The following is a 22,499-nucleotide window of genomic DNA, read 5'->3' on the forward strand; positions in this document are numbered from 1 at the left end:
GAAGCAGAGAAAGACGAGGGGATGCATATCACAATGGAAGAATAGGAGTATGCTAGGGGATGCATGAGCAAGGTTGGTATATAGAATGTTATGCATGATTAGGAGCTTTCAATAATTTAGATTGCTTATTTAATTGATTTTGTCTTGGTGTGGTGCACTATGTTCAATGCTATATGGTGTGAGGGCAAGCATTAGAGAAACACACAAGATTGATGCGTCATTGCTAGCTTTGAGGGAGCCAATGGAGCCATGGATGATTGTTGTGGCATAATCCAAGATATTATTAAGTTTGACTTTCGACGCTTCTTGGGCATGTTTTGGATATAAAGTGGTCTAAGGATGTGGTGGAAAGAGACCCTAATGCAACAATCAAACGCCATGCGAGTGGCTTTGTAACTATTGCCTCCACAAAGTTTTGGCAAAGTAAGGACACACTAGTACTACCGCAACAATGTGAACAGGTATTGTACACACATATAAAAATACTCACTTTTAAATATTTGATACCTTCGATGCCAGGAAAATAACATGATTATATTTGTGTTTGAATTAGGTTGTCTATCAACCAATGGTGGATAATAATAGATGGTAGCATGTCATACCTATTATGCCACGTTCCAAAGTGATGTATAGTACATTTACTAATATGGAGCGTATGGAGGATGATCATGGCCATGGAGGTGATGATGACCGTGATACGAGAGGAGGATGATCATGAGATAGAAGATATAGATATTGAGGCGTGTAGATGCACTAATAGACGTGCAAATAGACACGCTGTTAGACGCAGTCTTAGATGCGTCCGTATTTTTTCAGTGTAAACGCGTTAATAGACGTGTCAATACACGCGCAAATAGATGCGCTGTTAGATGCACCTATAATTTCTCAATTCAAGCAACGCCTATAGACGCGCCTGCTATTTTGCGCGTCTATAGTTACTTTGTATTGTTGTGATCACGAATATCTGAGGAGTCATGTATATCAAAGGAATCCTGTATATAAAATCTTAGGACTCCTAGGAGTTCGGGTCATTCTTGCTACCAAGGTAGCATGGGTACATAGATTACAACCTCTTAGATGGTTGTATATGTTTGGCTTGTTTGGCTAAGTAATTTAGAAGAAATCAGTTTTTGGTTCATGTACATCCCTCTCTCTCTCTCTCTCTCTCTCTCTCTCTATATATATATATATATATATAGTTATAGTTATTTATTTATTTATTTATATTTATATTTATATATATTTATACGTATGTATGTATGTATGTCTACCTATCTATCTATTTCACCATTTGCTTTCTAAGTTGCATGTTTCCCTCTTGCCCCTCATGTTACATATTCACGACACTGTAATTCACACATTGAGATGACATCTTGCTAGGTTCTCAAAAAGGCGATTGCATCCCACACAACCTGAGTGAACAAGGGCGAAGGGACAAAGCAAATCACCAAACGCAGTACCACGATTCGAGCATAACAAATAGAAAAAATGGTTTTATTCTGCGTTCACAATTAGATAAGTTTGATTTAAAGTCAAGCTTGCAACTGGATAGTAACTCCAACTATGTTGATATAAAGTGACAATACTATGCCCAAAATCGAAAGAAACAAAGTTTCCCCTTTCCAATGTTCATTACATCAAAATTTCAATTCCTCATCCCTATGTTTATATAGATTATGTTCATGATTCCCTATATTTATTATATCACTTAGTTTTGTGGTTATGTTCATTATATACAAAATGTCCATTCCTATGTTTATATAATTTAGAATTTGAAATAAGCAAACAACCTCACTCTTTTTTTACTGAAATTGATTTAGGATTTCAAAAAGCAAACAACCTCCTCTTTTCTAATGAAAATTGTACAACTATAAGCATGTTTGTCCTAGATTCGTTTTCTTTTCAAGTTTCATGTTTTTTAATTTGGAATGGACCGAAAGATAAATTTGCATTAATTTTTTATTGATAACATTTCACATGTCATATTATTTTAATTTAAATTGACAAAGAGATTTATTTTAAACCAACTTCCATGATGGCACCCACATCAAGGCATTATGTGCAGTATTTCACTCAAGCTCTAAGACTTAAAAGTCATGAATCCCACTCACCAAAGAGTGTGCATGAGTGAAGTTTGAGAGGAAAAAAAAGATTTTCACCTGGAAGCAAGGATGCTATACTCTAACATCTGAAATTGCAATTTGCAAAGGGCGGGGAAAGCCATGAAAATCAATGGAGATGGCCTACAAGCATATGACAAACGTATTAAAATGGCGATAAGATTGACCATGAGACCAAAATTGATGAAATCCTAAACTAAAAATTTGAAAAGAACTTGAGTATAGATTATTGCTCAAGATAACTACTAACTTCTAAAATAAAAAGTTGCACAACTCTCCTTATGACACTCAATCATAAAATTTTGGAGAGACTAAAATAATGTGATATGAAAGTTGGACTATTCACATTTTTGATCGACTGTCCTAATGGCAATCAATCAAAATCGCTAGACAAATTTTGAAGATTGTATATCGATTCTCGAGTGTGTTAAGTAGGAGTAGTGAAGTGTGCTAAGTATGACATTGTGAGACAAGTAATTTTGGACTACTAAGGAGTGGATGCCTTCAGGAGAAAGGAGGGCGAACTGAGGATCCACCATCTACCACCAGAATGGAACCCATGATGAAGGATGAACACGGCAGGCACAAGAACGCAACTGCTGCAGCCACCTCGCTCACCTCTCCCATCCTCCCCACCGGAATGTCTCTCACAATCTTCTCCGACTGCCCCAACACCTGCATCATCATCATCACCCCCTTCATCCTCACCTCCCACAGCAGCAGCCACATCATTGCGTCAAATTATACCAAAAGCACTGAAAAAACTCATTCACCTCATCAGCAAGCTCCGTCTTTATGACTCCAGGAGCCACCGTGTTCACTAAGATGCCATCCTTGACCCATTCTACTGCCAGAGCCCTCGACAATTGATTCATGCCGGCTACAAAGTCGATGCACGGACATTAGAATATTCCATTCATTGCCCTGCGGCGAGGATGAAGGTGGAGATGAGTACCTTTGGCCATTCGATATACCACAATAGGGGCCGCGGAGGTGAGGAAACTGGCAATGGAACTGATGAACACCATTCTTCCTCTTCGGGAAGCTTTCAGCAAAGGATGGCCGAGCTGAGATAAGTGAAAAGCGGATTCCAAGTTTGTTCCCATGACCAAGTCGTAATCTTCTTTCGTGACATCTAAGATTGGCTTCACGGCTGTGCCGCCCACGTTGTGAACCTGCCAATTGAACAGATTTACTTAGTTAGAATCACCTTTGCATCATTGTAATCGAGTTCCAGCTGAAAAGCAATGAGGATAAAGCCCTCGGGCAGCCTACGAGGATATCCAACTTCCCGTCGAAATGCCTAGAGACTTCTTGCATCAACTGGATGCGTGATGCGGATGAATTGGCATCGCAAATTGAACCTTCTACCGCAAATCCAGCGTCTTTCCATTGCTTGAGCCGCTCTTCCAAATGCGCTGCTGTGCGGGCACACGTATACACAGATGCTCCTAGCCCTGCCAGCTCCTCCACTATTGCCTTCCTGCGCGATCGAATGCAACCATGAGCTGTGTCTCGAATAAGCTTTTTTCCGAATAGCTCACACAAAACAAAAGGCCCATCCAACAACCACAAACAATGAAACCCCGGGAGGATTGCAGAAAATGCATGTGTGTGGCTACCCGATGCCTCGAGTACCACCAGTTACAAGCGCCGTTCGACCCTGCAAGCTCCAACGAGTTGAAAGAGAAGAGGAAAGATGCTGGCTATCCATGGAAAACAGGGACTTCCAATCTCCGAGGCACAAAGCCCAGTATACATAATAATATATACACCCATTAGTATACAAATATATATACATACATATATATATTTACACCCATTAGAAACGAATAGTATCTTGATGTCACCCAAGACCTCAGCTTCGTGTCAATCACGGCAACCTACTCCACATTGGACAGTTACAAATTTTCAAATGTACCAATCTTTCTAGTTACAAACTTTCAAATGTACCAATCTCATAATCTAGTTAGTTCCCCTTTGTAACCTTAACCTGATAAAGCTAAGCATAATCTAATTAAACTAAATTAAGCTAAGGTTAATTTACAATATGTCAATTAACATACGCTAAGGTGTGATTAATTATTTGGGCTAGATGTGGCGCATTGAATTTCTTCGACCTTTGTGCTGTTTTGACACCTTTGCATGGAATTGTGTTATCTGCTCGCTATGTCTCCATCTGTGCAACCCCCTCAGCCTTGCTATCTTCCGCCCTCACCACTCAACTAGTAGGAGCAGGAGAGAAGTTGACAGCACTGTGGGGACTCAGAAGTGTACTGCTCAAATCTCTCTCTTTGGCCTTCTCTTAAATTTGTGACACCACTCACTTGTGTGAAAGGCAAGCCATGGAGCTATAGCTTCAAGTCTAGCTACATGTAGAAATGCATTGTCCTCAATAGGTCCATTAAGAATACATTTTTTGCATTTTTCTTGTGAAACTTACCTAGAGTGAAAGAAGGGGTGTGTTAGAGTTTGAAGTTCAAGATATAATTAGAGATCAGGGATCAAAATGGAAGAGGACAAGAGAGGCAAACAGTGAGGGAGGGAGACAAGAGGAGAGGAAAGGCGAGTGGCCAGGTAAGGGAGGGAGGGAAGGAGAGGAGAGGAGAGCAGTGGCCAAGTGAGGGGGGGAGGAAGAGAGGCAAACAGCTGAGTGAGGGAGGGAGACGAGACGAGAGGAGAGGCGAGTGGCCAGGTGAGGGAGGATTGGGATGGAGGAGAGAGCAGCGGCCTAGCAAGGGAAGAGGGAGAAGAGAGAGGATAGCAACTACTAGGAGAGGGAGGAAGGGGAGAGGATAGCATCGATCGAGAGAGGAAGGGAGAGGAGAAGGGAGGGAGAGGGAGGGACGAGCTGTGAGGAGGAAGGGAGAGGGAGAGAAGGAGTAAGGGGAGGAGGAAACAAGGAGAGGAAGAGGGAGGAGAGAGGAGAAGTGAGAGGAGGAGGAGGAGAAGAGGGGAAGGGGGGGAGGAGGAGGAGGAGGAGGAAAGGTGAGGAGAGGAAGGGGAGAGGAAAGGAGTAGGGGAGGAGACGAACTGAGGAATTACCTAATTGTGTAGTAATTTGTAAGAAGGAGGTGGTTAGAGATTTATATGAGAGAAAGAGAATGAGGAGGGAGTGAGGCTTTCTAAGGGATAGGTCGGTTGTGTTTAGCTTTGGTCATTTTAGGGAATAACATTGGAGTAATTTAGAAAGAAGGAGATCATCTAAACTCGGACCTCCCATAAACAACCAGGCTCGTAGTGTCAAGCTCGCCAAGTAGGCCAGCCAAGAGATCTCGTATAGCAAGCACCATCTACCAAGAGGCAACAAACCCCACATGCTAATCAGAAGACCTAGGAGCTTTCCCGACCTGCGTAACCAGCACTTAGACTCCTCGAGAAGCCATCTAGTACTCAGGCTCTAGTTGGGTATAACAATGGTTACTTCTCAAAATAAGGGCAACCAAAAAGTGTGCCACAATCTCCTAGGACCAAGCACGCCTAGCAAACATCTCCAAGGGCAAGTCACAAAATTGATGGAGCTTCTAGGACCTTGCTCAAATTGTGGGAGCACCAAAAAAGGCTCCCAGTGTAGGTAGCCACTAAAGCTCCTTGGTCCAAAAAGCGATCTGTTGAATGGCTAGGAGATTGGTAAAAAAGAGAGTAGAGGCGAGCAGGGGAAGGGTAGCTAGGAGACGGTAAAAATGTGACTAGACACAGGAGGGAGGCGACGGAAGGAGAGGAGATGTGCATGAAGAAGGGAGGGGGGGGGGCAGGGGGGCAACTAATATAAGAGGGGAAGCTGAGGCTATGGTGGGAGGGGGAAGCGCAACAAGCAAGAGAATGTAGATACATCAAAATATCCCATGGAAACCAAAACTCCAACCCTTGCATGTGATTTGAACATCTAACAAATAATTTTGCTATTTCAAACTTTACCATGCAGGGACCACATAGCATATAAAAGTGGTTTCGACCAGATCAAGCCCAACTACTAACATAGCATGCAAACATGCAATAGGGAAGCAAACTGAAAACAAATAACGGAAAGTTTTAAAAATGTGCATCTACCACGCTAACTTTAGCTACCACACCAACTATAACATTCCATTAGATGCTTGTGGAGAAAGCACAAGGAGAGCTTGTATTTTAAAATAAGCAAGATAAAGGATGGAAATAACACCTTGGGACTCCTCTCCCAGCCCACTTCTTGCTCTACAAACTTCTTGGTGAATTTCTCCCTACCATTAGTATTATATTCTCCTCCCCACTCATTGAGTCACTACCAATCCCAATGTGATCCTCCCCTATCCACTTGCGTGACCTAGAACTCTAAGATTAACCCACTCATAAAAGTATTGAAAACCTTCTCTCTCTCTCTCTCTCTCTCTCTCTCTCTCTCTCTCTCTCTCTCAATAGTGGATGGACACACAGAATACACTTGGCGACCTCCCATCCCTGTTCAAAACTGGAGCACACAGCCCACAGAGGTTACACTAGCTCTGGTTAGGAGTAGGATCATCGCCAAGAGATCAAGACGGACTACGCCAATGGATAGTCGCCAGTACTCCATCACTAGCTACACATCCACACGACCTCACCCTTCCCCCGAGCTCCCCTTAACACCTACACCATTATGAGACCGCATTGTACTAATGAGGATGATGATGATGCCACTACTCATGATATATGACTATGTGGGTGATGATGCTCGCTTAGTAGCTCCACCCTTCTACTTGTTGTATCAGGTTTTCTACTAGTCTCATAAATGCATTGGCCTTTTGTAAACTTTAATAAACTCTCTCTCTCTCTCTCTCTCTCTCCCCCCCCCCCCCCCCCCCGCGTCTCTTTAAGCATGTTAACCAACTTCACAATAAATAGACGAATGAATCATTTGCCTTCACAATCTCTCCCCCCCCTTCCTCCTCCACATTGTTGATCAACTTCATGATAAATAGAGGAACAAATCATATGCCTTTATCACTATTGTACATGTGACTTCAAGCTTTACTAGTTGAGGTCACATAAGAAGTTCTTCAAACCCACATCATTGCAACTCTTATTGTATTGAAGTTTTCTTCATCTTGTCTAAAACCCACAAATTTTTTTTGGGAAGGAATTGCGCGCTTTTATCAAGTCATCAACAAAAATATATAGGCTTAGTGAGCCAAGAGGCGTCAACAACTTCTACACCTCTATCTAAACTCAATGGCCTTTCTTATTTTTCTTCTTTACACGCCCTTGTGGGCCAAAAAGCATCCATGATCTACCTAACCAAAATTTTCAAAAGACAACTTCAAATGTCACCTATTTGTTTTTTTGAAAGATTGATTGTGGCTATCATGTCTTCATCTAGATAGACGTTGTTAAAGGTGCCAATGCCTCTTGCCTCATTGGCATCTGTACTAAACACGTAAAACTCATCACTCACAAGGCCAACTTTTGTTCCATTTTTTTCCACAATCAAATCCTAACCAAGAATCTACACATGAAGGTATGCATGTAAGTGCCTTTTTGTACTTTGTCACTAAACTTTCTAAGGATGGCATAGGTCATAGTGGATTTACCGATCAAGATGATAATTTATGCCAACAACCATTATACAAGCTTCCCAATACACTCATTTGTTTGGAGGACAATTTTTCAATTTGTAAACATGGCCTAGTAATAGACTGTGTGACTTTAGCGGATAAAGTGTAAAATGCTTATAAGTATAAAAGTTGAAGAAAAGATAAGGTTTTGCTTGTCAAAAGATAAAAAAATAGATACTCGAAGCAATGGACGAACTAGATCATGGAGTATATGCTATCTGCATGTCCATCCTAAGCAAACATAAGAGAAAAGCTTTATACCCATTATAGAACAAGCTTACTCTCCCTTTGTCCATGTCTCGCCTATGCAAACATAAGAGAATTTTTATACCAAGTTAGCTTAGGATAGCCGTAAGTGATTTGCTCTCTCTTTGTCCTTACCTCCACGTTTCAATCTCATTTACCTACCCCATTTAATGAAGATAATGATGATGACTTCTTAGCCGATTTGCAAGAAACGCTACAACAAGTGAGAGAGAGTATTTAGAGTGCATATGATAGAGCAATAAATTATGCACAATGTCCATATATGAACCTCCTAAGAGTTCAAAGTAGCTAGCTATATCCTAGAATGAAAAACCATTCATTACTAATCCATCATTGAGAGCATTAGAGTCTTCAACCAAAAAGGAGAATAGTTTGTTAGGTGCTTAAGCCTTTATGTTATTTTCTTTATCCCAATTTATTTTCTAAGATGACATGAAAATGTGTACATAGGCATTATGTTGGATTATTAAGGCTACTAAGGAAAACATTTGGCCAAAGTTTCAAGAAAATTTTATATCTTACCAAACAAAGAGGTTCAACATCAAGAACATCAAGGAAGAGATTGTAATTCTTATGGTAAACTTTTAAAAATACAAGAAAGCCTTGGAGAATTTTAAAAATACAAGAAAGCATTGGAGAATTTTAGTTATGCTCCTTTTACCCTCAATGTAAGGAACTAGATCCTCTTCCTAATAGGAAGAAGATAGATGGGCAACTGAATCTGGAGGAGGTTTAGAAACATGAAGTCATTTTTGTAGATCTCCTTCACAATGACTTCAAGAAATTATCGTTAGCCCAAACCCAAATCTATGAAAACAAGTAATTTTGATGTAATAAAACACATAATTCTTATCAAATTCTTTTTTCCTAGAAAAGATGGTGGCAAATCAACTTTGAGTAATGTCCTACTGCTAAGGTTATTGATGGACAAGATGAGATTAAAGCTATTCTCATATTTGAAAGCTAGTAACATTGGAAACTTTTTAGCATGTAATCTCGCGTCAGCAAGATAGGTACAAAGCTAGCCACAATGAATCTTGTTTTTAGAAAATCCTAACCAACAAGAGGACAGGGGTAGTCTCCTCAACTCCACAACTTGGTATTGAGAGGGAGCTACTAAACTAATCAATTCTTGTCGAATAATGGGTACTTGGTCCATCATATTAGGTCTTACAAAATGTAAGGCAATGACTAAGACACTGCAAGGACATTAAGGGCACAATTGTATAAAGTGCCTCTCATTAGCTTGGCACTAATGTGCTCAATAATAAGTCTACTCTTTAAGCAAGATTTCCACAAAATAGAAATACAATTTGATTATATCAACCATTTTAATGAGCATCAATTGTGCATGCATAAAGAAATCCCACTGGAGCCCAAGAATTAGGAGTGTGCAAATTGATAGTTTTGCATCATGATTTACATAAACAACATACCTTATATTGGTTGTTGAAGAACTACATAAATTGTCCACATACCTAATGCAAAAAGGCAAGGATAGAAATACTTACCTTCCTTCTATAGATTGTAATAGACTTGTGATGCTATGGGGCCCTCTTTTTGTTGTCACACAATGGTTCTTACACAAGGCTTCTTTTGGTTAGTCTTTAGTAAACTACCCTTAATGGAACCTCTACGAATGCCAAGGCTTTCCACGGATCTTTTATTCATTTTGCTCTAGGGTTCCAAATGGTTCAATTTGATTTGGCTATCCCATATCCAAATGGTCTCTCTTCTATTCTGGCATGCTTGACCTTGGCTTTGGATAAAGTTTGGAGTGCAAAAGCTGATACGGTGTTTTCTCTTTCCTTTTTCTTTTGCTAACAATCAATTCATTTGGGTCTCAACCATACGTGTGCCTCACAATTAGTAGTCCTAGCATGTAGACACAATGTTCATGCTTAGAGTGTCAAGTGTTTAGGTGCAAGCACTAATTGGGTACCATTAATTAGGGGTGACAATTCTCTAAATCTCTCGATGTTATGGCTCTCTCGAGCAAGTATGCCTTGTGGTCATTGCATTGAGAGAGCAAAACTCACATAGCAACAAACGTAGAGAAAACCTATATGCTTTTAGTTATATTATGACACGGAGTGGGAAGCCCAATTCGTTCAATCTATTCGCCATAAATTTGAGCTCCCTATGTTCCCAACTTACAGATGAATGCTTGAGGTCCTAGGGTCTCAATAATATGGAGGATAAGTCCACTCGCTTATAATAAACTTTTATCTAGTCTATGTACACACAAGTCATGGCTTAGGACTACAAGACTAGCTAAATGAGCTTGTAAAGGAAATTTGTAAACCCTAAGGATGCCCAATCCAATCAAGAATTCCCCTCTGAACAACTTGGGACATCACGGAACCAAGAATTAGTCCTAATTTCCTCATTACCTCTAATGAAGGGGGTCGACTGTGTCCTACAACATGGTATTTAAATGTCCACCAATTTGACATGCTTGTGTCTTGCCGTTTTGAGACTAGAAACCACTTAATAGCATGACACTTATCATCCACATACTCAAGTGCACTACAACGTGATACTTGGGTGTTCAATTTGATCTTGCATGCCACCTTGTCCCCCTAGCCTCCCCCTAGCTACCATCACCAATGGAAAGAACATCAATATAGCCTTCCCTTGCGACAAGTGGAGGCAGCATCTGTGGGCATTGCTTCATTCTTTCAACTCTATTGGTATCATAGTCACCGAAAATTTGAATACGTAGGCCAAGTGAGCATGTTTTTAAACATGTACTACCTCTACAAAAGTCGAACTCCATTCCACCTTGCCACATTGGCTTGTGTATTTTCTACTTTTCTTTTTTTGGTTTGCATATCCCAACATAGTAAGTCAAGGTGCAATATGGATATTCTACTTCAATTTTGAGTTCAAACTTGACCTTAATCTTTCACGTGAGAGGATTACAAGCTATTGTTAACCAGAAACATTCAATTCGTGACAAACCTTTCCTTTACTTCCTATTACCAATCTTTGCATAGTTATTGAGAATTAAAAAGCCATCATGCAGTAAAATTATGCCTACCTTCAGGTTTGTTCATTGTTACCTTGGAGTCATGTCATTCAATATACTCAATATTTATTTTCCCACAAGCGTCATGAGTACAAAACTTTCAAACTTCAAACATCATGAGTACGAAGACATAAGGAAGACAAGGCCAGCGCCTAGATAACCAACCATACCCAAAGTCCTTCCTTGAAATACAAGCTGACCTCCAATACTGAAGTTCAAATTGACATGATAAGGCAGAGTGTTTTAATACCATTACTATGATGCAAACAAAGCATATGCCATTAGCTAACAAACATGGAACCACCATAGCAACACAATTCAGCATAAAATAGGCATAAGATTTCGAGGCTTTTTTCCATGGTTTTTCAATGTACAACAGTATTACTACATCAGAGCTGATATGAATTATTGCAGAGACAAGACGAGCTTCACTCTTTCAATTTTATTGGTACCATAGCCACCAAAAATTTGAATACGCAGGCCAAATGAGCATGTTTTTAAACGTGTACTGTCTCTACGAAAGCTGAATTCCCTTCCACCTTGCCACATTGGCTTATGTATTTTTCTCCTTTTCTTTTTTTGGTTTGCATATCGCAATATAGTAAGTCAGGGTGCAATATGGATATTCTGCTTCAATTTTGAATTCGAACTTGACCTTAATCTTTCACATGAGAGGATTACAAGCTATTGTTAACCAGGAACATTCAATTCGTAACAAACCTTTCCTTTACTTTCTATCACCAATCTTTGCATAGTTACTGAGAATTAAAAGGCCATCATGCAGTAAAATTATGCCTCCCTTCAGGTTTGTTCATTGTTACCTTGGAGTCGTGTCATTCAATATACTCACTATTTATTTTCCCACAAACTTCCTGATTACAAAACTTTCAAACTTCAAACATCATGAGTACGAAGACATAAGGAAGACAAGGCCAGCGCCTAGGTAGCCAACCATACCCAAAGTCCTTCCTTGAAATACAAGGTGACCTCCAATACTGAAGTTCAAATTGACATGATAAGGCAGAGTGTTTTAATACCATCACTATGATGCAAACAAAACATATGCCATCAGCTACAAACATGGAACCACCATAGCAACACAATTCAGCATAAAATAGGCATATGATTTGGAGGCTTTTTTCCATGGTTTTTCAATGTACAAGATAGTATTACTATATCAGAGCTGAAATGAATTATTGCAGAGATAAGACGAGCTACATTCAGCATAAAATAGGCATAACATTTGGAGGCTCTTTTCCATGCTTTTTCAATGTACAAGATAGTATTACCACATCAGAGCTGATATGAATTATTGCAGAGATTTGACGAGCTAAAATAACTATGAGACATCACCTTCGACTGCTCACATTCCAATACCAAAGAAAAACCTTTTCTAAGGCAACGGGCAGGCCCTTAAATCAAGGAGCAAGGATGCCATAATCGCAAACTTTACAAACGGTATGGAATAACTTACCTGCTGTCTTCCTGGTGTCAACCCTTGATGTCTGTAAAAGGCCCACCTTCATTAAAAGTTGATGCGTAAATACATTGTGAACCTGGATATAAATGAATATATTTATAAAATTGAATTCCTCCAAGGGGAAACAGGGAAACGTGAAGCTTAACGTGAACTACAAGGACCTTCCTAATAGGCACATAAACATGGGTATCTATAAAGTTAATGTCATGCATTAGGCACATGCCCATTACAACTGTCCCCTCATCTGCAATTGAAGTGATATAAATACAGGAGTAAAGGGATTCTAAAGGAATAGCAGGGATGAGAGTGGTAACGCAATGAAAGGGACATGTTTAGTGAGGACTTATACAAGAGATACAAGAGATACTGACATAGAGGCAGGATCAAAATGAGTGGAAGAACAGAACAAATGACCATAAAATGGGAGGTGAGTGTGAGAATGTGCAGGGGCAAAGCAAGACGGTTCTTTAGGGATTTCCAGTCTTTTATGGCTGGTCTTAAATGCCACTCACACTAACATTACTAGTTCACCCCCAAATTAATAGAGTCCCCTCTAAACACTCTTCCTTGAAAAAAATTCACTGGTCCTTAGAATTTGCATGGTATAGCTGCTTTGGCTTCAAATGGCAACATCATTTTAATTTGTGCATGTGCTTGCTGCTTCTCGTCATCAATCTGTGCTAGGGAGACCTTGGACGGGTTAGTTATTACCTCGATGTCAACAGCAATGTTACCTGAAACAGTTTCAGTTTCCAAAGCAGCAACACCTAATTAAAAATTAAGTGTAGATTCCAGATAATATACTATCTAGTTATACAATATTTTAGATCTAAAGAGTTTGTACCTATCAACATTCCTTATCTAAAAAATTATGAGCATAATTTATAAAACTTGATTATAGCCTTGGCCCCATGCTAGGTTTAGTCAGGCTGACCATATCTCGCCGCTCTTGTGAATCCAAGTGGTACCCGAGACCCATTTCAGCTGGTCTGAAAGGTGTTTCAATGAAAGCCCTGAAAATGTTTCGATTTCAGCAACTGAAATCTCTCGTTCAGACATCAGCTTTGAGTATGGGTGACCATTAAGCGGCCCTACCCTTAGCTTGCATTATCTGGTCTTTTGCAGTCACATAGACCCTTGGTCTTTGTAGACATTCCTTTCTTTCTTACTTGCTTTCAGGTCCTTAGCATTGACCTTGCCAGAAAAGAGACTTTGAAAGTTAGGACATGGCACTCAGTTTGCAGCTAATATACTTAGATGAATCCAGGAACATTCCCAAACTCGTCCTCTAAAAACACAACATAGTGCAGTTTCAATCTCATGATAGTCACTCACAAGGTTGAAAACCATAAACTCCATCATGCATAGCTACTATGACATCCTCACTGACGTCATCAGCGCCCAACGGTGGGTGTAGACCATAGTATAAAAATATGCTCTCACACATACAAATCCACATACCCACACATACTTGAGCATCCATTTATACAAAGTCTTCGTACTGAGTTTCTGTCGGCACTCCGGAGGTGAAGGGCAGACTCAGCCATGATGAAGGCTAGCACTAAAGGAGAAGGCTAATCAAAAGGTAGTCCAAAATCTCTTCATTCAAGCTACAACTGCTTGTGAAGTCTAAACATTTTCATTTTAGTCTCTCCCCAACGAGCATCTAAATCTAAATCTAAATCTAGCTGATAGGGCAACGGACCATTTAAGATAGAAAGAATTATCACAGTACCAGCAGGCCGCAACTTGGACGAAAACCTCACAAGGTGAAATTTGCATGTCCGCTAATACGGCAGAAGCATATACCTAGATGAATCCAGGAACATTCCCAAACTCATCCTCTAAAAACACAACATAGTGCAGTTTCAATCTCATGATAGTCACTCACAAGGTTGAAAACCATAAACTCCATCATGCATAGCAAGGGCTAGCTACTATGACATCCCCACTGACGTCATCAACGCCCAACAGTGGGTGTAGACCATAGTATAAAAATATGCTCTCACACATACAAATCCACACACCCACACATACTTGAGCATCCATCTATACAAAGTCTTCGTACTGAATTTCTGTCGGCACTCCGGAGGTGAAGGGCAGACTCAGCCATGATGAAGGCTAGCACTAAACGAGAAGGCTAATCAAAAGGTAGTCCAAAATCTCTTCATTCAAGCTACAACTGCTTGTGAAGTCTAAACATTTTCATTTTAGTCTCTCCCCAACGAGCATCTAAATCTAAATCTAGCTGATAGGGCAACGCACCATTTAAGTTTGCAGCTAATGATCATTGAGCTTGGACACGACTCAACAGCCCCAAGGATTGTGTAAGCAGGAGCACCTGCAAGGTTTATCTTTGTGATATAGGACACCGAGGCTTTCTATAGCTACTCTAACCAAAGTGACCCTAGATCTCCCAGCTCAAGGGGGAGCCTGGATAGGCTCTACGGTTAAGTGATGAGTCTAATATCGACACCATAATGCTGTGGTCTATTCTTACAGGTGGTTATCAATAGACCTTGAAGTATGCTATCAGAAGTCGTTCTGATGTGCAACTCAGTGTTGGATGAAAGCTTCTGCCAAATGAGCCTCGTGTGAAGATTTTGGCTTGCCAAAAAATTATCTCCCTTTCAAACAGAGTTCTTGGCAGAGGGATCCAATGTGGATCACAAAGCTTTGTTTTTGGGTTAGGTCAACCATAGTTACGTGAGAACTTGCTATTTTTGTAACATATAACGAACTTAGGACCACATGATGGACAAATATATGCTTAATATAAAGAAGCTGCTACAATAGCCTTGATATTTTTCTTGCATCAAATAAAATGGTCCTCCTTGTTGAATCTGTTGATTATCGTCGAGATCATATCATGTCCATGCTGATTCTGAGAAAACTCCATAACAAAGTCCATGGCTATACTTTCTCGCAGACCTTCTAGACATGGCAATGGCTGAAGTAAACCTTGGCTCTTCGCATGGCCATGTAGTGAAAAATTTGTGTACACCGCACTGCATCTGTTGCTAGTAATTTAAAAAAATTCAAGCTGAGTCCAAGATGACCTGCATATACTGAATTATGACTTTCTTCTATAACCTTCTACCATATACTTCTCGTTGATACAAATCCCATCTTGCATCCAGAAATACCAGTCTTTCATACAGAATTATTTATGCCCCTATAAACCTTTGTAAGACTAGAATATATCCAATCATACAAATTCAGGTTTTTGTTGTTCTGAATTTATGCCCATAACCATCGCTCAAATCTGCTCAAATCTTAGGAAAATCTTTGTGGAGCTCTTTCATAGCTTCCAATCCCATCTACATGTTATTCTTGGACCACGTATTGCTGCATGAAGTCATGTGAAACTGATGATCAGTATGAATAATGAATTCACCACCCAATGGTAATGCTTCAAGAACATGAGAGCATGAATGACTCCCAATGGGTCTTTGTCATAAACATCGTAATTCAATTCAGCCTCCTATTCTCATACACAATTGCCTGCCCTTCCTGCATTATGTTTCCACCTATGCATCTGCCACTGGCATCAGCCTTAACCATGAAAGGCTTTGAAAGGTCTGAAACAAGAGCTTGCTTCAACTTGTTGAAGACTGATTTTATTTTTCCTGTTCATATGAAGTCTACGCCTTTCTATATCAAATCATACCATGGTAAAGCTTTATGGGTAAAATAATGAATAATTCTGTGATAGTATGAACACATACCCAAGAAGGATCTCACCTCGTGCAGAGACTTAAGATCTGGCCATCAAGAGATTACCTTCAGTTTGTCTGAGTGCATTCTAACTACTCCCTTGGTAACAAAATGACTATGTAGTATTAATGTTTTTATGGCAAGGTGATGTGTCACGATCTGTGAGGTATTCCTTTCTCTATACCTTAGACTTATGGATGGTTTGATGAATGGACACTTGTGGAAGGGTATGCCCTTTCGATGGGACACTTCCTATGAGGCACAACCCTTCACAAGAGACACGTCCTATTGAAGAGACACTACCATTGTAATGTTCTCTCTCATCAAGGGTCACACCCTTCACAAAGGGTACACACACCACCTCCACTCACACAAAAGTAGGGCCAGCAGACATCCTAACAGGAGAAGCTTCAGATGACGGGCCAACTAACTATACTCCAATGCTGGTTTTTGATATGGACACAAGCCCAGACTTGAAGCAGATCATAAAGCTCTATCTTTACGTGCACAATCTTCACAGCCATCACATCCACACACTTGAAGATATGATCGCCACGCTTTTTTGGGAGCCATGGCATCCTTTTTGTCCCATCTCTCAAAGACTGCTTGACCGCCACTCCATCATGTAATTGGGACTCACTACCGCTTACCTCACCAAATCTTGATCCAAGGATGGATCAATTGTGTAGGAAGGAGGGCATGTTAACCGCCTGGGTTAACATTATCACATTTTATGCCTTCCCACAAATTCTTGTAAATATGTGCAATGCACTCATGAATTTTGTTAGAAAATGCCTTAGAACATAGTAGAATGGTAGGAAGAGGAGTGAGAACATAGGGTTAGCCCTCACTTTAAAAGGTGACTTGTATAAAAAGCCAAAAGTCAAACTTTGTTCTTCAGTTGTGTTACTTGCAAGTTTGAGGAATAGAGGCTCTCTCTTCTTTCAAGAGTGTTGTTTATGTTCTTCTTGCTCTTGCCTTTGTGAATACCTCTCATCCCCCTTCCACGATGAAAAGAAACGAAAGAAACAGAAGTACTCATACTGTGATACGCTCGGACATTTTGCAAAGGACTGTAGAAGAAGAAGGCAAATTAGAAGAAGAAGAAAGACTCCAATCAAGATTCAAAGCAGACAAAAGCACATGGTAAGGGGAGAGCTTCCTTGGAAACATCTCCATGTGTTACTGAGGTAGACCCCAAAGTAACAATAAGGATGTCTAACATTGAGCTGTGGTAAGAAGAAGAGTCAAAGGACTTTGTGAATGTGAAGAGGGAGGATTCTTTAGAGGGATCACTGGATTCAAGGTCAGACGAGAGCAGTAAGATTGAAGGGGGAATTACAAAGTTATACATGTGGCTAGGTGTGCCTCGAAGAGGTGCATGGTTTGCATTTAAAGCAAACAAACAAACAAGTGGACGATCTGGTATTTACATTCGTTGTATAGTCATTTTGAATTTTTATAGCCAGCTATGGGCAGGTTCGTCTTATGATTGGAGGCTTATGATTGGAGGGCGGAGACCCTAACAATAACCCAAGAGGGAAATGAAGTACAAATACCCATGGTTAAAGGCACAATCAAAAAAGAATGCAAACCCAAATGTTTGGAGGTAGAGGAAGACTATGCCTCCAACATCGATGAGAAGCTACTCATGATAAAGATTGTCCGATTGCAAGCGATAAATGCAGTACGAGTAGCGGCTGAAGGGGTGCCAAAAGATGAAGAGCCACAAATGGCTTTTCCGAAGGGCTTCACCAATGATGGACTACTACGTGAAGTCCAAGAACAACCAACAAGCCGAATCAGCCGCAATGGACAAATCACCGAAGGCCAGACGATTAAATGTGGGAACGAGCAAGGAACCGAAGGTGATCCTAATAAAGGAAGAACTTCCAAACAAATTCCTCACAACCATCGAACAGCTTTTGGCTAGATGTATGCCTCGTGATGGTTTGTCCTGCCCAGGCTGGCTCATTCGCAATCAAGAGGCGCAAGGTCTTCACGAACATTCTCTGCCTGAATTAGCAGATGGCACTCCCCTAGCACGACTTATGCTAACGCAATGGGTAAGCGTGACGAGCAGAAATCTGCAAGCTGGATGGTCTTCGAGCAATTTTCTATCCACATCAAGGGGGTTGGCATTGTAGAATCTGTTTGTTAGCATTGTAGAATCCGGCATTCGCCAGGCAACAAGAAAAGTAGGCCAGGCCCCTAGGGAAGTGCTGTGGCCAATTTTACTACCCAAAAATCTCTCCATGTGCAACTTAGGCGGAGCAAGGGAACTGGAAAAACAAAGGTGCCAGGGTGCTAATGTAAGAAAGGGAGGGAAGGGCAGATTAGAGAAAGGGGGTAGAATTAGTAGGAGGGAGAGAGAGAAAGAGGGAGAAGGTGAGGGAAGGGTAGAGGAAGGAGAAGAGAGAGAGGAAGAGAGAGACAGAGAGAGATTGAGAGATTTGGAGAGGAAGTAGGCAGCACGTAGGAAGAAGGAAGGGAAGGAGTGGATAGGATTAGATGTCACATCAAATGGTACCATACAAATCATTAGGGCTGACTTATATTGATACATCCAAACCTGCTTACTCCTAGCTTTTAATCAAATCACGGACACAAGCACACGAATTCACCTCCCAGCTGATCTCAGTGGTAGTAAGCTCTCTCTTAAAAAAATTCGTTACGTGAAAGCTTTTGCTTACCAAAATTCCACCAAGCTCCGAAATTCCCTAGATGGATCTAGTATGCCACATGTCTTCATTCTAGGGTCCCTTCTTAATGCATCATTTAGCCCTCTCTTGAGATATCATTAAAACCATTTGCCCCTTGGCACATTTCATGCATTTAGGTCCCTTAGCCTTAGATCCACCTAGTCTAGTGCCATGTCACCCTCACCAAGGACCTTGACCTTGATTCCTTTTTTATCATTTACATGAAGCCCAAACAAATATAATACAAACATTGATCCTTTAAAGGATGATAAAGTCTGGGAACACTCTCCGTAACTGGTATATGGATTCCCAGGTAGCTTCTGATAGAGGCAAACCATGCCATGCGACCAACACCGTGGGTATCTTCCGATTGCGTACTTGCATTGTTCCTCGGTCCAGGATTCCTGTTGGTTTGCATCTTGCATTATCCTCTATCTCCTAAAATAAAACAACACCCTCGATTAGCGAGTAGCCTGTATGCAAAAATTTCTTTAAACGAGAAACATGAAACACTGGGTGCACCTTACAACCCAGTGGCAATTCTAATTTATAGGCTACCTTGCCTATTCTTTTTAGAATTAACCATGGCCCACAATATCGAGGTGATAACTTAGCACACTCTCTTGTAGTCAAAGACTTAGAGTGCGAAGGAACTCTAAGAAAAACTTTTTCTCCTTTATTAAATTCTCTAGCAGATCGGTTTTCATCCGCATACGCCTTAGCTCTATCTATAGCTTGGCGGATGTTAGCTCTCGCAAGTACTAGCATCTCCCGCATCTGAACCACAATGTTCGCAGCACTAGGCACTTTCTGAGGTACTCCAACTGTAGTTGGATTCGCTGGTCTATAATCATAGTTTAGCTCAAACTGAACCCTGTAGAGGAATGTTTTCTATCATTGTAGGCAAATTCTAACAATGGCAACCACTTGTCCCATGTATGTTGCCTCAATGACACACATGCTCTAAGCATATCCTCTAAAATTTGGTTGATTCATTCCGTCTAACCATCCGCTTCTGGATGATCCCCACTACTCATTCCCAACTCAGTCCTTAGTGTCTCAAACACTACAGTCCAAAAATGACCGGTAAATTTCACATCCTTGTCTGACACTATGGATTTGGGTAATCCATGCAAACAAAATATATGTCTAATAAACAAATCCGCCACTTGCAAGGCACTAACAGACTCTCTAGTTGGAATGAAGTGAGCCATCTTGGTAAGACGATCAACCACCACAAGGATAGAATCATATCCACCTTGTGTCGTAGGCAGACCTACAAAAAGTCCATGAAAATGCTCTCCCACCTACCTAGTGGTATTTCCAAGGGCTGTAAATGTCCGGGTGGCTTCAACTGCTCTGCCTTACTTGACACGAAAAACAACGTGTCATGTATTCATGAATATGCTTTTTCATCTTTGGCCAAAAGAAATCTCGTCTCACGAGATCATATGTCTTCTCAACTCCTGGATGTCTTGCACATGGGCTATCATGGCATTGTTAAATGACTCTCTGCCTGAGATCATTCTAATTAGGTACTACTACCTTGCCATTTCTTTTCAGCATACCATCCCTTATGGCATATCTTACATAAGTTTGGCCTTTTCTGAATGCCACGTCATCCTTTTCCTCGGGTTTGAACACGTGAGCCTTAGGCCAAAGGCTTTGGACGAACTCATCCACCTTTTAAGTTTCTCTAATCTCGATCATTAAAGTACTCTCTTATGCCGTGAAACTCATATTATGCATAATGCGTGACAACGCATCGATAACTTTATTATCCTTCCCTCTTCGGTACCGAATCGTCAAGTTAAACTCCTGCATGAGTTTTGCCCATCTAGCTTGGCGGTCTCTCAGGTCAGGTTGTTTACAAAAATGTTTCAGAGTATCATGATCAACATCAACATAAAACTCTGACCCATACAAGTAATGTCTCCATGTTTTCAGAGCATGGACAACAGCATACAACTCTAATTCATGAGTTGGCCAATTTCGTTGAGAGGGAGAAAGCTTCTTGCTTTCAAAGGCTACTGGCCTTCGCTCTTGGAGGAGAACTGCTCCTACCGCAATGCCACTTGCATCGGTTTCAAGGAAAAATGGTTTCTAGGGATCAACTATTTTTAACACCGGTCCTGAGACCACAGCTTGTTTTATGGTGTTAAAACTTTCATGTTGATTCTATCCCCATATAAAAGGTACTTTATCTGAGGTCAGATCAGTCAATGGCGATACTATTTTGGAATATCCTTTGATATGCCTTCGATAAAATTGGACAAATCCTAAGAACGATCGCAAAGCTGTCAAACTCTGAGGGATTGGCCAAGTTAGTATCGCAGCCACTTTCTTTGGATCCATTTCTACCCCCTCAGGAGTAGTTATGAATCCTAAATATTCAAGTTTTACCATACACAGTGTAGTTTTGTTTTTACTTACATAAAGACTGGCTTCCTCAAAGTACTAAACACTCTTCTTAAGTGTTCGTAATGCTCAATAATACTTTTACTGAATACCAGAATATCGTCAATAAAATGTACTACAAACTTCCCGATATACGGACATAGTAAATCGTTCATAAGCATGACGAATGTAGCTGGAGCATTAGTAAGTCCAAAGGGCATTACCAAAAACTCATAATGTCCAAACCTACTTCTAAAAGCGGTTTAATGCACATCCTCAGCTCTAATACGGATCTGATGGTAGCCACATTTAAGATCTATCTTACAAAAAATTACGGCCCCATGTAACGCATCTAGCAAATCATCGATCCGAGCCATCGGATACCAGTGCTTGATAGTGATATTATTCAAAGCTCTATAATCTATACAGAGGCGAAAAGTATCATCTTTCTTCTTCTTTAATATGACTGGCGAAGCAATAGGTGAGAAACTTGGTTGAATCTATCCTAGCTTGAGGTATTCTTCCAGTTGTCTTCGTACCTCCGCCTCTTCGGTAAAACTCAACCTATAGGGAGGTCTATTTACAAGTTTTGCCCCCAAGATTAGTTCAATCTTATGCTGAACATTCCGCTCTGGAGGTAACCCATAAGGTAGCTCATCCCTAAAACAATCAGAGAACTCTTCTATTATTTGATCAGCCAACTTGGCCATCTCTCCATTTTGGGCAACAGCAGTACTAGCCGAATAATCATCAATCGGCTCTACCGATGCTGTACAAAGAAACAAAAACTCTTCTTGAGCTTTTCGAATTTCCATTACCGAAACCAACGGTCCTTGAGGTATATCTTTTTCACCTCGTAAGACATACAGCACATCATTCATCTTGAATTGATAAATGTGCTTTTTCCAATCTATGGCTGGATTCTTCCTAGAATGCCAAGCCTTATCCATGGCTATATCTGCATGAGCAAGCTTTGTCATTTCAAAATCAAGCTTCTCAGCATAGTCCTGAATTCGAAGCTCCAACTGGGTAACCCTTTGGTCCCATACTTCAGTTGAACTTCCATCTGCCATTCTGACTGTATATGCATAGTCAGATGGGCTAGTCATTAGTTTCAGCCTCTTTACAAGCTTGGACTTAATTAAATTGTGCGTTGATGCTGAGTCAAACAACACAATGCCCTTTCATCTCAATTAACTCTGTATCATTAAAGGC

The 22,499-nt window shown here is 40.6% G+C and overlaps 1 protein-coding gene across 1 annotated transcript; it reads right to left on the reverse strand.

Annotated features, from left to right (window-relative positions):
* Positions 1-2,346: 2,346 nt before the first annotated feature.
* Positions 2,347-3,888, reverse strand: LOC147882451 (tropinone reductase homolog At2g29150-like). Its single transcript, XM_087400910.1, has 5 exons — positions 3,743-3,888; positions 3,396-3,603; positions 3,076-3,295; positions 2,894-3,000; positions 2,347-2,795 (listed from the first exon to the last, which is right to left on the reverse strand). Exons 1-5 carry the CDS (start codon positions 3,832-3,834, stop codon positions 2,625-2,627), a joined length of 798 nt encoding a protein of 265 aa, XP_087257036.1. The 5' UTR covers positions 3,835-3,888; the 3' UTR covers positions 2,347-2,624.
* Between the last annotated feature and the right edge of the window lie 18,611 nt (positions 3,889-22,499).

This window comes from Dipteris shenzhenensis, chromosome 29 (assembly GCF_047967505.1).
Source record: "Dipteris shenzhenensis isolate YYH24624 ecotype China chromosome 29, Dip_SZ_1.0, whole genome shotgun sequence".
NCBI classification, from domain to species: domain Eukaryota; kingdom Viridiplantae; phylum Streptophyta; class Polypodiopsida; order Gleicheniales; family Dipteridaceae; genus Dipteris; species Dipteris shenzhenensis.

Coding starts and splice junctions, on each gene's coding strand:
- LOC147882451 (XM_087400910.1), bottom strand. CDS start 3,834: ATGGATAGCCAGCATCTTTCCTCTTCTCTTTCAACTCGTTGGAGCTTG. Junction 3,604..3,742: donor GGTGGTACTCGAGGCATCGG/GTAGCCACACAC, acceptor TCGATCGCGCAG/GAAGGCAATAGTGGAGGAGC. Junction 3,001..3,075: donor GGTATATCGAATGGCCAAAG/GTACTCATCTCC, acceptor TCGACTTTGTAG/CCGGCATGAATCAATTGTCG.